Raw genomic sequence first — 15,646 nt, forward strand, 5'->3', positions numbered from 1 at the left:
TAGAAGGTTTAAAAAAAACTGAGTTACCAACCCAAGCAGCTAGACAAAGATGATCAAATTAAGTCCCAAGAAGTAGAAGAAAGAAAATACTTTAAAATAAGAACAGATATCCATGAAATAGAAAAATAGAAAAACAATAGAGAAAATCAATAGCATTACATCAAATTATATCTAAGGCAAAATTTGGTTTCTTGAAAAGGTTTTTAAAAAATTAACTGGATGGCTGGGCAGATCACTTGAGTCCAGGAGTTTGAGACCAGCCTGGGTGACATGGCAAAACCCCGTCTCTACAAAAATTAGCTAGCTGTAGTGGCACATGCCTGTAGTACTAGCTAGCTACTCAGGAGGCTGAGGCAGGAGAATCACTGGCGTCTGGGAGGCAGAGGTTAGAGTGAGCTAAGATCGTGCCACCGTATGCCAGCCTGGGCAACAGAGTGGACCTCAACTCAAAAAAACAAACAAAAAAACCTTGATAACCCCTAAGCAAGACTGTTGAAAAAACATGAGAAAATAAAAATTATTAATATCAGAAATGAAAAATGGAACATAGCTTCAGGTTCTATAGACACTAAAAGGATAATGAGATATTTTGAACAAGTTTATGCCAATAAATTTGATACCATAGATAAAAAGGCAAATTCCTTTACTAGAATTTTGTGTAAAAAAATCAAGTGAAATCTGGTTGAATACCTGAAGACATTTGTACAAGTAAAATGATAAGCTTTAGGGTATGAACTCTGACATTTTTTAGGAGTTGCTCCCCACTATTTTTGCTTACTTCTTGTTTCTATGATAAGTAACTCAGTAAGTAATACTTAATAAGTAACTTAGTTGGATTCTAGCCATTATACAAATATGGTGACTTTATTTTCACCTATTTTAAATATCCTTCTGCAAGGAATTCATGTTGTTGGGATCATAATGAAATTTCTTGGGACTAGAACTTCCCAAAACGATCCCATGTATTACCTTCCGCAGTGGTCCATGCTGTTTTCTGTACTTCTTGTTCCAAGATATTCCTATCTTTTTCAAGAGTTTCTGGCCCAGCTGATCAACAGGAATTAGATTATTCTCCTCCTTACGAAAGAAACACAGTCACTTAAGAAAATCTGATGAGAAATAATTGCATACTTACAAATTCAAAGAGACCAACAGGATTATGCCTAATTAAACATGCCTAGAACAGCAAACATGTAAGTTGATTCAATCACAATTTTTTTTTTTTTTTTTTTTTTTTTGAGACGGAGTCTGGCTCTGTCGCCCAGGCTGGAGTGCAGTGGCCGGATCTCAGCTCACTGCAAGCTCCGCCTCCCAGGTTTACGCCATTCTCCTGCCTCCGCCTCCCAAGTAGCTGGGATTACAGGCGCCTGCCTCGTCGCTCGGCTAGTTTTTTGTATTCTTTAGTAGAGACGGGGTTTCACCGTATTAGCCAGGGTGGTCTCGATCTCCTGACCTTGTGATCCGCCCGTCTCGGCCTCCCAAAGCACTAGGATTACAGGCTTGAGCCACCGCTCCCGGCCTCAATCACAATTATTATTAAAAGTTTTTTAAAAACTGGTTAAGCCTCAGTTGAGAAAACTTGGATTTTTGCTATTTTCCATGTGCCACAGTTTAACCATTTGAAGAGCAATATCAAAAGTAGCCCAAGGTTTGGTAAATTCCCAACATTAAAAAGGAATTTTTCATTTAAATATGTAAATTACTGATATTAAACAAGAATTGTGGAAGAAATACGTAAGTGCAAAAACAAAGATTATTAATGTCTTATCTAAATGTTTTGAAGTATAAACAAGTTCTAAAAGGGGGTGAGATGTAGCTGTGACAGGCTGAACTGTATCTCCCCAAAATTCATATGTTGCATTTTTAACCTACAATATTTCAGAATGTGACTACATTTGGAGATTAGACCTTTAAAGAGGTGATTAAGGTAAAACAAGGCTGTTTTCCATTTTAGCATAGGCCCTAAGTAAACCTGACTGGCATTCTCAGAAGAAGACGAAGTTTGGATAAAGTAACACCGGGAAGCACACACACAGAAGAAACACCATGTGAGGACACAGGAAGGAGACAGCCATCTGCAAGCCAAGGAGAGAGGTCTCAGAAGAAACCTAAACTGCCAACACCTTGATCTTGAACTTCAGCCTTCAAAACTATCAGAAGATACATTTCTATCATCTAAGCCATGCAGTCTGTGGCATTTTGTCATGGCAGCCCTAGTAAATTCATACAGTCACCATAGATCAATATAATTAAAGTATTCAGCCCAGGTCCCTAGCAGGAAGTATAGCAAATCATTTATTAAGGATGAATGAATAAATGAAAGAAGACCTCACATATTTAAAACAGCATATTAAACAAACTTTAAAAGTCATATACCTGAGATATTATCAGTGACTACCAGGAATGAAAAAGGGGACATAATTTCAGGTCACATAGACATTAAAAGGATAATATAGAAATGCAATAAATTGCAAACAGCATTTAGTAAAGCTCAATTTGGTTTAAAATGACAATAATAGCCAAAAAAATCATAACCCAATTCCAATATATGTAAATAAACATAAAGAAAACAGAATGCAAAGAATATATATCAAAGTGCTTACAGTAACTGTCAGTATCTGGCCTATTTATACTTTTCATCTTTTTTATATATTTTCTGTCTTTTTTTCTTGAATTTTCTACCATGAATATGTATTTCATTCATAACTAGAAAATCCCCACAAAAATCATTAAAATCATAGAAAATCCCCACAAAAATCATTAAAATACAGATACAGAGAATGTCCTTAAGGAAAAAGACTATGAATGGTAATAATATCATATCACATCTAGCAACTAAACCGCATATATTCTTACATATATACACACATGCACACATACACACAATACATACATACACACAATTACTTATACACACATACTCTACCTCTAATAAGATTGCTTTTAGAATCATCAGTGGATGATCAATCTCTTCTTCACTCTGGAGATCTTTCAGACTCACATCTGGTTTACTTTTTTCCTCCTAGGAAGGAAAACAACATGAGTTTCCATCACTAACCACTCAAAAAGTAACAAAATAGGAATGTTGGCTAGGCACAGTAGTAGCTGTAATCCCAGCAATTTGGGAGGCCGAGGCAGAGGGACTGCTTGAGCCCAGGAGTTCAAGACCAGCCTGGGCAACATAGACCAGGACACTCTACAAAAAATAAAAAAAAAAATTAGCCAGGAGGTTAAGGTGGGGGGATTGCTTGAGCCCAGGAGGTCAAGGCTGCAGTGAGCCGTGATCATATCACTGCACTCCAGCATGGGTGACAGAGCAAGAAGTTAACAAAAAAAAAAAAAAGAAAAAGGTTTCAAGATGATGAAACAGCGGTAAAAACATCACAATCATCTGCATATGCTTGGAATCAGGCAGACCTTGTTTTGAATTCCAGCTCCTCGTTGAATATTTTCCAGCTTAGCACTACTTTAGCTACATTTTACATAATTTGATATGTGGAGTTTTCATTAAAATTCAGTTCAAAGTATTTTCTGGCCTTCGTCCCGTACGGTCTCATTCACTTGTGCTGACCTAAGGAAATTCTACTCATCTTTGCAGGCCAGGCTCAGCTTAAATACTCCTTTCTATTTCCTGATCATCCAAGTTTTCACCCCATTTTATGAATGTATTGGGGAATATGTCAAAATTCCCCTGGTAAGTTATTTTCATTGCCTTTTTTTTCCATACATGCCATCTTGCAAAAGTATTTTAAATTGACTTAAAACCAGAAATATAGTCATAAACAATGCAAGCCAAAAATAAATAATCAATAAGTGATGGAAAAATATGGCAGGCCAGATACAATCATCCTGCTACAAAATTACTAAAAATGGTAGATAAAGTAAAACCAAAACAAATAAAAACATCTTAAACACACTATGGCTTGCAAGAACATCAGGGAAAACTCTTCCGAGGTCAAAAAGTGAAATGGGAATGTGGGGAAGAAATCCAGAGATGAGGCCTCTGGCTCTGCAACTGCTATAGCCAGAGTAGTTAGGTTCCCCCCAAATTCATACATTGAAACCTAATCACCAGTGCAATAGTATTATGAGGTGGGGTCTTCAGGAGATAATTAGGTCACAAAAGATGAGCCCTCGTGAATGGGATTAGTGCCTTTATAAAAAAGGCCTGAAGGAGTTTTGTTTGACCTTTCTGCCATGTGAGGACACAGCAAGAAAATGTCATCTATGAAGCACAGCAAGTCCTCACAGACACAAAATCTGCTGGTGCCTTAATCTTGACTTCCCAGCCTCCAGAACTGTGAGCAATAAATTTCTGTTATTTATAAATTACCCAGTCTAAGTGTTATGATAGAGCAGCCTAAACCTGAATGGACTAAAACACTGATCTTGATGACACTGAACTTCCATTTTGATGCCCATACAGGACAGAGTTGGGGACAGAAAGCCTAGGCCTACCCAAAGGGGGGAGTCGAGGGACTCATCTTTCAAACAACAATCAATTCTCCAATTCTCTGACATCAACTAGGTGTCACACAATTGTATTCAATTCTGACACTATCTGGTGATGGCACAGACTCCATAAGTTGAGGACTCAGTCCCATAAGACTGTCCCCTACTTCAGACACCAACCACATACGGGGTCCCTAGGGTACTCACATTTCTGCCTGGCTGAACACGAATTCTAGGGTTCCCTTCACCCCAACTCAGGTTCATAATTTTCTGGAATAACAGTAAGAACTCAGGAACTTACACTACACTTTATTATAAAGGATATAAATGAATAGCCAGATGGAGACAGACATAGGGCAAGGTCCAGAAGGGCCCAGGGTTCAGGAAACTCTGTTTCCGTGGAGTCGTGGTGGCCACCCTCCCAGCATGAAAATGTGTTCACCAACCCAGAAAGGCCCCAAACCTCATTTTTCAAGAGGTTTCACTGAAGTTTCATTACAGAGGCCTGACTGATTAAACAAATCACTGGTCATTGGTGACTGAACTCAATTTCCTGTCTCTCTCCCCTCCCCAAGGTCAGGGAAGCAGGGTGGAAAGTTTCAACCCTCTGATAATGGGACTGGCTTCTCTGGCAACCAGCCTCCATCCTGAGGCATCTAAGAGTGACTGCATTAACATCAACTCAGGTATGGTGGAAAGGGCCCATTATGAATAACAAAAGACACTCCAATCACTCAGGAAATTCCAAGGAGCTCTGTGCTAGGAATAGGAACTGGAAAGGATGACCAAATATATACTTTTTAATATATCACAATGATAAAATGCAGCAAAAAGCTGGAATCCCTAAATGGCTATACCTTCAATATAAGCACAACCTAGAGAAAAATCCACCTTACAATAAAGGACAATGAGGAACTGGCTTGCCTTGACCTTGATGATTTGTTTTTCTAAGACCACCAGAGCAGGCACAAAAGAACCAGCGGGTAGGCAAGTGTAGGAGCAAAACTGCAAGTTTATTTTTGGTCACTTAAGGTGTGGGGGAGAATTCTATCGGCCTCCGGCAAAGGAGGCCGACAGAGTCCCCCCGGTGAAGCTCCCGGACGGACTTCCCATGGTCCCGACATCCCGACAGCAGTGGGGCTGTGAGAAGGCCGCGTGGCTCACTGGCCAAGAGTGGCTTTTCTAGGAGTGGGAGGGCAATAGGCGGGGCACGGGCGTGTCAGGGGCGTTCCACAGGTGCGACCAGGTAAATCTTGGTCTCTTCGGATTGACGTCACCTGGCACATGCCCAGTTGATCTGCACCTTCCCGGGCGCTGGCTGCATTTTCGCGCGCGCGGGAAGAGTTGGGAGGGGGGATGAAGAACCCAGAAGTGCACCATCTTGCCTCCGTTCGTCCAAACAGTCCAACCTTTTATTGATAATAGTGATAAAGGGGCGCCGTGGTCTGTCTGGCTACTTCCTGCTGTTAAGGGGCGTTGTTAAGGTTGGGGCCTATGGTTGGTATTTGGACGCACGGATGAAAAATAAAATAAGGCACAGTATTAGTATAGGAATGAGGAATGGAAGCATTTGTTGGAATATGGGCAAAACCCAGAAGGATAGTCCTGGCAAGGTTGGGGAGTATGAGATAGTTAAGAAAATTTAGTAAGTTTGAGGCGAGTGGTCTTAGAAAAAACAAATCACTTGATACTGGATGAAGGGGGAAAAATGTCCTTAAATCACAAATAGGTCTTCATGTGGTTTGTGTCCCAAATTCCTACTGGTTGTTTTGCTCTAAAACCATCAAGTTGATTTTCATGTTGTTAAGGGCTGGTAGTGATCCCAGGCTTGTGTTAGAGACAAACACAAATCTTTCTTGGAAGAAGGCACTTTTAACTCAGTCCTCAAATTACTCCCGTCAATCAAATTCTTAAAAAGCAAACAAACAAACAAAGCAAGAAGCCTACAGTCCACAATACCAAAATCACAAGGAAATAGAATCAGCAACATCAGAAGATAACCAAGTCAGACCTACAAAGTCTTCAGATGCTGCAATTATCAGAGAGAAAATAAGAAAATAAGTATGTTTAACGTGCTTGAAGAAATGTATGACAATGGAGTCAGAGATTTAAAAATGACAGGAGGGAAGAGGCAAATCGGCATTGTAGGGATGATGCTTGAGCCTATGAGCCCAACACATGACAAGGTGATCCAGGTGACATATAGGCTGGGCCCAGTCCCCTCCAGTCTGCCAGTTTCTGACCCTGGCCATGTTGGCACAGGTTGGTCCAGTCATAGAGCTGCCAACTGGGTGCTGTCATGGAGCCTTCTTTGCCCCACTTCCTCAAATGTGCAAGATGATGTTCCAAATGATGCCAACCATCTGTGAAGCCGAAGTCCCCCCAGGAAGTTGGAGGCATGGATCAGGCTCCTCTTTATAGCCACATCTACATTTATGTTTTGCAGTTAGTGGCCTCCATGCTAGAAGAAAGGGATCATCTTCTAGGCACACTAAGAGAGACTACAATGTTGGCTTTAACCCAGGGAAAATTACATGAGGTTGGTCCTGAAAACTACTCCTTACAGGCAGTACCTACTAAAAGAACTCCATGTACGCAGAGCACAGTTCCTTGAAAGGGAAGAAGTAATTGCTGAACTATAAGTAGAAAGAACACTACCTGGCTACGATTAGAATATTTGGGACCCTTCGTGGGCACAGGGGATCTGTCAGAATAATGGTAGTAAAGAGACAAACACAGTGTCCACCAGATATATCTACTGCAGGTGAAATTCTTAAAGCATAAAATCATTATCTGAATACCATGAAGCTCTGGATGAAAAGCTAGTGATTCTTAAAGAACAGAACAATAAGAAAGAAAATTAAATGGGATGCTTGACAGCCATTAACAAGAAAACATACCAAGCACAATATTCTATTGTTCTCTACGCCCTGAGAAAGACCTTGCTAAGGTGTTAGAGCTTCAAAAAATGGACAGGCAGTGCAGAGACTGAAGCCAAATGAAGGAATGCCTGTCTGCCCTTCGAGTCATGTCACAGAACTGCGGAGAGATCCTGATGCTGCTAGAAAGAAGCTGATCAATTCTGAAGAAATGAGCACAAAACTGCACAAGAGATGTCCAGGAAACCACAACCCAAAAGAAAGTCAAGGAAGAGAGAATCACTACTCTGAAAACATGCTGTCTCACCAGAGTGTGAAGCTGCCTTTGTGCATGACCTCAAAGATAAATGTGAAGATGAAATTGCAAATAGATACTTGATGCATCAAAAAACTGAGGATAAATATTGGCAGCTAGAAAAATACCTCAAATCTTCAAACTGGCTGAGCAAAAACTGTAGCAGACATTGAGGTGGCTGGGCTGACAGAGAGGCTGGGAGCACTTTCTAAGACTGAAGAGAGACACAGCAATATTGAAAAAAGTCACAACAGTTGGAGGCACAACTGGAAGAAAAGAGCCACAAACTGCAATGGGAATGGGCAAGGCAAAAAAAATGAACACCATAATAAACATTTACCAGACCTGGTGACAAGCTTCGATCAGAATCTAACGAAAGGCTTCATCTTAGAGAGCAAAATAAAGCCTATTTGATAATTAAGGGGAGTTTAAGGCAGAGTGAGAAGGCCACTTTCTTAAGGATTCTCTACTACGGGAAACTAAAAATACAAGAAGGTAGTTCAAGGGAAGGTATAGTAACACAATACGGATCAGCTCAAATTAAACATGGTAACGTTGAGGGCCGAAACACAGCTGATGAGGATAACAAGTGTCTCACTTCATCTAATTGGGAAGGTGCCCGACAAGATGGTGTCTTGGCAAATGTGGCACAAGCACTTGAGAGCAATGCTTGTACAGCTTTCCCAAGCCAGAACGGGAGTTCCATTCACTGCAGTAAGTAAAAGAAATGAAGGCAAAGGATTTGGACAGGTAAAACAAAACAGTCTTTTTCCACAGATGACTTCAACATAAGAGTATTTAGCAATATTATTGGTTGTTAGTATATACATTGTTTAATATTTTATATATTTTAGTATATAAAATCAACATACTAAAGAAAGCTGCATTTCAATATACCATCCACAAACACTCCAGAAAACACAAAATTGAGGCATAGACCATCTCCCTGGAAAACACATTCCTGGTAGAACACAGTTTGACTTTTTTCATATCCAAACTTTACAGAACATATATCTGTGTTTGGGGTTGATGTGTAATAGATTATAATTTCCTAGGAACTAGACACCAGTTAGCACTTTCCCTCAGAACATCTGTAAATTTTTTTTTGAGAAATATTATAAAACATTTTAGTAAGACACTAAAGGGACTTTAGAAAATGAAAAAGTATATCTTGTGCACATATGAAGACCGGAAATCCCATTGAGTATGTGTGTGTATGTGTGTATGTGCACACACATGTGCATCTGTGAGACTACTGACAAGGTGATTCTAGAAATGTACACAGAAGCATAAAAAATGAAGACAGGTCCCACACTCCTGAAGAATAACAGCATGTAGGGAGACTTGTCCTACCAGAGATCAAGATTATTATAAAGCTATGGAAATTGACAATGTGGTATTTGTCTAGGAATAGAAAAAAATGAACAATGGAATAGAATAGAGAGCTGAAAAACAGACTCACACAAAAATGAACAGTAGACATAATAGAACTGGCATAGTAGATTGGTAGAGAAAAACTGATTACTCAATAAATAGAAATGGGTAATTTTTTCAAGTGGAAAAAAATCCTTCTTATACCTTGCACAGGAAACCATTCTAGGAAGATCAAAGTTTTAAATGTAATTGAATCAGTGGTTATTGAGCACTGTTTCAAAGAGCAACCATGAAAGACATGACTACACAGTCATATTATAACAAACAGGACAAAATTCATCCTGGTCTTAAATCCTATTGTGCAAGCTATAGACGTGGGATTTATTGTTTTTATCACATGTTCACCTACCATCTGCAGGATACAAAATTAATATTGTGTGTTATCTAAATCAATGCTCATTTTATTTTTCAGAAAAAATTCAATTATGGTCAGCTATAGGAATTGTGCTATCTCCTTATGATAATGGAGTAACTGTATAGGTAAGGAATGGTTCCAGATTAGAGGAGATATCAGAGATAACTAAATACCATGCTTGCCAATGGATTTGACACTAGAGTGGGGGAAAAAGTGCCATGAAGGATATGAACTGGAAACTGGTGGAATCTGAACATAACTAAGTATTAGACAACAGTATTATATCCATGTTAGAAGATCCTGATTTTAATCAATGTTCATGTAAGATAATATCCTTGGTATTAGAAGATAAACACTGAAGTATTTAGTAGTAAAGGGACCTGGTGTCTTCAACTTAATTTCAAACGGTTCGCATTAATAATGATAATGTTAATAATGTGTGTCTGTGTATACACATGCACAAATGTGGCAAAATGTTCATCAGAGAATCTAGGTAAAGGGTATACAGGAGGTGTTTTTACTATTCTGGTAATTTTTCTGTATGTGTGAAATTATTTAGAAATAGAAATTTAAAACTTGTATCTGTATTAACTTTCAGTGCCTATCAAAGTTTTCTACAGAGTGGATATAAAATAAATGGTAAACAAAATATCCTCAACAAAATAATAGGAATAGAAAAGAAATTGCAAAGATATTTCTAAATGAATTTCTATACGTACTTGAAATTGCCAGTTTCCCAAATGATCAACATCTTTAATATATACATGGTAATGGCCTCCGTAGCAGCCACCTTTGTGTATAATAACTGAGAAGAGGTCATACATATATTCTAAGTCATCCAATTCATTCTAAAAGAAAAAAGAAGATAAATATTGATACAGTTTTCATAAAATGCTAAGATAATAATCAAAAGAAAAAATAATTTCAACTACTGAAACTAATAAGAAACTTCAGTGTTGTTGTTAAGAGTAAAGATGAATTCAAGTAATTGGCTTTAAATTTAAAATTAATTAATTTTAAATTAATTGATTTAATGGCCAGTCACACTACACCAATCAAATTCTGCCTCTTAGCTGACCATGAACACATGTACCTGAAAAATATGTTACTTTTATGTACTTTGGCTAAGATCATGTAAGCCAATAAAACAATGAAACATGTTACCCTATCAGTGAGTCTGTTGCAGAAATTTTTAGCAAGAGAAACCCATCTTCGTACAATACCTATTTATGCTATTTTATAGACACACTCTTCTTTTAAAATGCATCACCTTTTTTTAAATTGATACATATCTAGTTTAAATTGTCCTCTATTTCAACTAGGTTGTCATGTGCCTCAAAGTCAAAGCCAGATTAACTATCACCCCTCCTGACACTAGAGTCCTCTGTATAGAATAGGAACTTAGTAATTATGACTATCATTTGGTTTTGTTTAGAGGCAGTTTAGCGGAAGAGGTTCTTTCTTGTTTTATTAATTCTATGATCAACATTTTCTACAATCAATATGCTCCATAATCATGAGTGATCTAACAGATGTACTCCTACACTAGCAATTAAAAACAAAATAAAATAAAAAGCTACTTTAGATTAAGAGGTACTTTAAAGATGTTTGTTTAAATTTCTGATGTAGAAGAAAAAAGAAGCCTTTTTCACATCTGAGGGATCTAAAACTACATGATATAAGCTCTCTTCTGGCTTTGACATCTAAACTCACTCAGCGCTCATCTGTGATGTTCAAATGTACATATGGTGGCCCCTTGATGGGTGTCAGTTATTTTCAGAATTTATTTGCTTAAAATATTAAACTTTTTAAATGGGCAGTTTAAAATGTCTAGTACAGGCAAAAGACAAGGTGTATACAAAGATGCACAGTGACTTTTTTCCATTAATACAGAAATCCAAAAGTAAAATTAATGTGGACTTCCTAGATAAGTGCTCAATTTCTTCACTTATTTCAGTTTTGTTACATCAAAGTATGCTAAAATCATGTGACAAACTATCTTTTATAAAACAAGAAACAATTATATTAACTAACTCTGGGAAAATTATTTATTTGGGTATGTCAATAATAGCCTCAGGGGCAACAGAATATTGGAACCTTTGAGTGGTAATTCAAACAACAACAACAAAATCCAAAAAGCTCAATAATTTGGCTTGAAGTAAAGGAAGGCCCATGTGTGAAGATACTGAATTTAAGAAATGTTTATAAAAAGATTACTTTTTTTACACAGAAACTCAATAGCTAGCTAATAAATGTTCTATTCTGTATAAACATATAAGAATGATTTGTGATAAGGAATAATTACTCATTTCACCCAGACCTTGGCATGTATAGCAATGTTATAAAAAACATTTTTAAATGGCTTATAAAGTAGGTTGGTTTTGTAATTAATTTGTTTTCAAAACCTCTTCTTTCCCTGTATCTTAAGGATTACAAATTCTAGACTAGTGAATTTCCATTTGCCTCTTGACTTTCTAGATGCATAAATTCATTATTACATGTAAAATAAACTAAATCCAAATCAGTGGTACCAATTAATCGTAAGTTTTCTAAATGCAGGGTAACTTCTAATTTTGTTCTTAAATTTTTATCTCAAATATTTTAAAGAAGGGTTTAATAAAAAGAAGGGAACAAATCTATACTTTGGAAATTCAAAATGACTGTAAATAAATCAGTGGTTCTTGAGCAGGGTCAATCTTGCCCACGCTGTCCTCCCAGAAGACATACTTGGCTTTGTCTGAAGACAGTTTTGGTTGTCACAACTGAGGGAGGGGGAGTTAGGATGCTACTGTCATCCAATAGGTAGAGGGCAGGGATGCTGCTAAACACCCTAATGCATGAGACAGTCTCCCACAACAAAGAATAATTTAACTCAAAATGTCAATAGTGCCAAGGTTTAGAGATTCTCACAATAAACCAACTGAAAATCAGGTCAATAATAGATTCAGTCTTGAGAGGGGTAAAGAAAGAATTTAAAAATAAAATAGTTCAAACCTGTTCACAAAAGGGCTTGAGATTGATCCGGAGAGGGAATGTATAACAGCTAGTTTCCTTGTAGCGTTCGCATTTCACAAAATCAAAATTAAATCTTAGTAATGAAACAGTAAGAAAAGGAGGCAGCTTACGTAATTTGGCCGACTGTTAAAAGAAAAATTTACAAAGCTTTTTAAAAACAGGGTTATATAAAAGGATACATAATGTTTCTTAAGGTCTGAAAAAACAACCTATGACACAGGTCTAAGAGAACTATTACATCAACTCATTACCATGGATTCAACATAACTCGATATCAACTCATCTATTTTATGAGTCTAAAGGTAGAGCCACTCATTTGTGCTTACAATTAATAATTTATAAGCTAGTTTTATCTTTAGTGTTGATATCCTGAAATAGTATTTGATGACTGGTGCCTATTTCCTGCCCAATTTCTGGCCTTTTACTTTCATACGTGGTGTCTCCACTTTACCTGGCAGGTCTACAGTTCTTCCTAATCAGTGAAGAACTGGAGCTCTCAACCTGAGACCTATGAACCTGTTTTAAAGGATCTGAAATGATAAAAAATTCTATGTGCATATGTATTTTTTCTGAGGAGAAGAATCATAGCTTTCACGAGACTTGCAGAAGGCCTCTAACTTCCCCAAGGGCTAAGATCTATTGATTGGGATTAAGCTGCTTTTTAAGAGTATCAGCTGTGCCCAACCTCTGGGATTATTGGTCTATGAGGAGAAAAAAATCCTCCTTGATATATAAAATTACCCATAATCATATATCTCTAACAGTGCTAAAAATATATTTAAAAAAACAGTTCTACAAATCTAGTGGGTAAAAAGCAAGTTGAATGAAAAAAAAAAAACACCCAGCAATATAACAACATGGTAGATTTTCAAACAAGCTCTAAAAATGCATCTAAAAAAAGTAACTCAACTATAATATGGCTGAGAAAAGACTGCTTAAGACAAGAAAATCTGCATTTATTTAGCAGTATAGTCAGACATAAACTTAGAATGCAACAAATCCAATGCATAGAATATAAATTTAAAAGTATCAAGATCAAAAAACTTCTACTGAAAGAGAATTAAAGAAATGCAATAAAAGGTGTATTTAAAAACTACATTTGTTTAGCAAAAGGTTCTTATTTGCTAATGTGAACATGAAGTCTAACCAAAAACTGAATGTGTAGGTCTCTTTCTAACACTATTCCAAACTCTGAAGTTTATACACCAAAGGTGAAATACAAAATAAGCAAATGATGAACCGCTCTCTTTGGGTTTGATGAAGGGGCAAAAACTGGATGGAAATACATGTGAAACAGTATAAAGTTCAATCTTCCGGTGAAAGCTATAGGCATAGGGTGTAAGGTTTTATTACTGTTTCATCTATGATCTCCAGGATACAAAATCAGTATTGTGTATTATCTAAATCAATGCTCATTTTATTTGTTGGAAAAATTCAATAATTGTCAGCTATAGGAATAATGCTATCTCTGTCATAATGAAGTGACCGCATAACATAAATATGTCTCTTGTGGTAGCTGTTTAAGACAATGTTCAGTAACCACTGAGTGAACTGAGCTCAAGTTGATGATGTTTATAAACAGCTCATCACATCACCCACGGCAGTGGGAAAGTCACCACTGCAGATAATAATGACAGTAGCAGGGTTGATACCATATTGGCCATAGGTACAAGAAGCTGAGAAGGAAGGCCAGAGAAGGTTAGAGACAGCACATCCAGACCAGAGGAAATGGTATTAATATACATACATAGATATAGATACATTTATCTATAATAATCATTTTTATATTAATGTTAATGAATTACTAGTATTTAGCAATTAACTAGCATTGGTAATGCTTTTGGTGGAAATTAAGTGTGTGAAAAATACATTAAAGAACAATTCCATAGTGAGAAATCCCAGGGAATTGTGAAAAGGAAATATAAATGAATGGCTGCTAGAAGATAAAGTGGGAAAAAAAACCCATAAAACATTTTTAAAAAATCTGTCCTCCAAAAAGATTTATTCAGATGTCAGTCTCCCTTAGAGCAAATAGATATCCTGGACCCAAAAGGGTTGGCCAGTAAAGCACAGAGAGACCTCACATTAGTACTAGGATAAAACACCAATACGTGGCACAGGGATTTTCAGAAATGCCAAAGTGCTGATATAATAAATCCCTGCCATATCAGAAAGGAGCTGGAATGTGCAAAACTTAGGATGCATGAAAATAACACCAGGGAGGTGTTCCACTAAGCTAAACAGTAGTTGTCTCTCATTTCTCCTCTTATCAAAGTGTCTCTTCTTTCCCGGAATGGAAAATAACTATGAATTATACTACAGGAATGGTTACTGATATATGAATGTGATGAATAAATTTGAGAAATGTCAGAACTCTACGTTTATTGGTTTGTTTTACTTTTCTCTCTTAGCTCTCACATGGCAAAAGATATCAGTTGCTTTAGTCCTGACCTTCTTTCATCTTATATTTTGCTTGCCTGTACAGAAAGAAAACCAGAAGCATTCTGTTAAATTCCTTAATTAGCAAGTTAAGTACTCCTACCTGGTGGAGGAGGTCAGGCTATATTGGATTTGCCAGAGTGAGGAAGAACATATATCAAGATTATAAATAACTGTATATTAAGAAAATGAAGAAAGCCATCTATTTTCGTAGTAGTAAACAAAGAAAGTAGTAAACAAAGAAAGGAAAGCTCAACAAGCTTCTCAGTGGCAGAAATAAAAATATATACATCTCTTTTCACAACAGTAATTGCAAAAAGGTGGGATACTTACGAAACACTGAGGTACAAATAAACTTTTCCCCGGAGAGAAGGAAGTTGGGTGTACTGTTGGGCTGAAAGCCTTAAAAATTCTTTATTGTAAAAAATTAAACTACAGATAATGATGTAAATATCTTTTCAATCCTTCGTGTCAACAGCTTCAAGTATATCCTCGAGACTTTTTCATACAAGTTGACTTATACTAAGTACAAAGTGGGGACTCTGGGAAAAAGCAGGTATCTGTCTTTACCTTTGCTGCTTTAACCAGCCTGTCACAAGTTCCACAGTGGTACAAGTTGTCACAATCAAAAACTTCCTCTTCTACATACATGTTCCAGAGAGCATCTTCCAAACCAGATACATTTTTGACTGCTACTGTTAGATCTAAGAAGTCTTCCTGAAATAGACATGAATATAATATTGAAAAACAATTTCAGAGGTTTACAAACACATCACC

At 37.1% G+C, this 15,646-nt stretch overlaps 1 protein-coding gene across 4 annotated transcripts in view; it reads right to left on the reverse strand.

Moving 5' to 3' along the window:
- The window catches only part of USP40 (ubiquitin specific peptidase 40), a 93,572-nt gene that overhangs the window by 67,591 nt on the left and 10,335 nt on the right, over positions 1–15,646 (reverse strand). For 2 of the 4 annotated variants that reach the window (XM_023188587.2, XM_023188588.1), the window contains 5 exons: positions 15,440–15,586; positions 12,410–12,553; positions 10,135–10,263; positions 2,927–3,022; positions 970–1,077 (listed from right to left, as the gene is read on the reverse strand). In XM_023188587.2, the coding sequence (XP_023044355.1) occupies positions 970–1,077; positions 2,927–3,022; positions 10,135–10,263; positions 12,410–12,553; positions 15,440–15,586 (624 nt within the window). The remainder of the gene's footprint in view (positions 1–969; positions 1,078–2,926; positions 3,023–10,134; positions 10,264–12,409; positions 12,554–15,439; positions 15,587–15,646) is intronic. The other 2 variants (XM_023188589.2, XM_023188591.1) reach the window with 2 other exon arrangements.

This window comes from Piliocolobus tephrosceles, chromosome 11 (assembly GCF_002776525.5).
Source record: "Piliocolobus tephrosceles isolate RC106 chromosome 11, ASM277652v3, whole genome shotgun sequence".
Lineage (NCBI taxonomy): Eukaryota > Metazoa > Chordata > Mammalia > Primates > Cercopithecidae > Piliocolobus > Piliocolobus tephrosceles.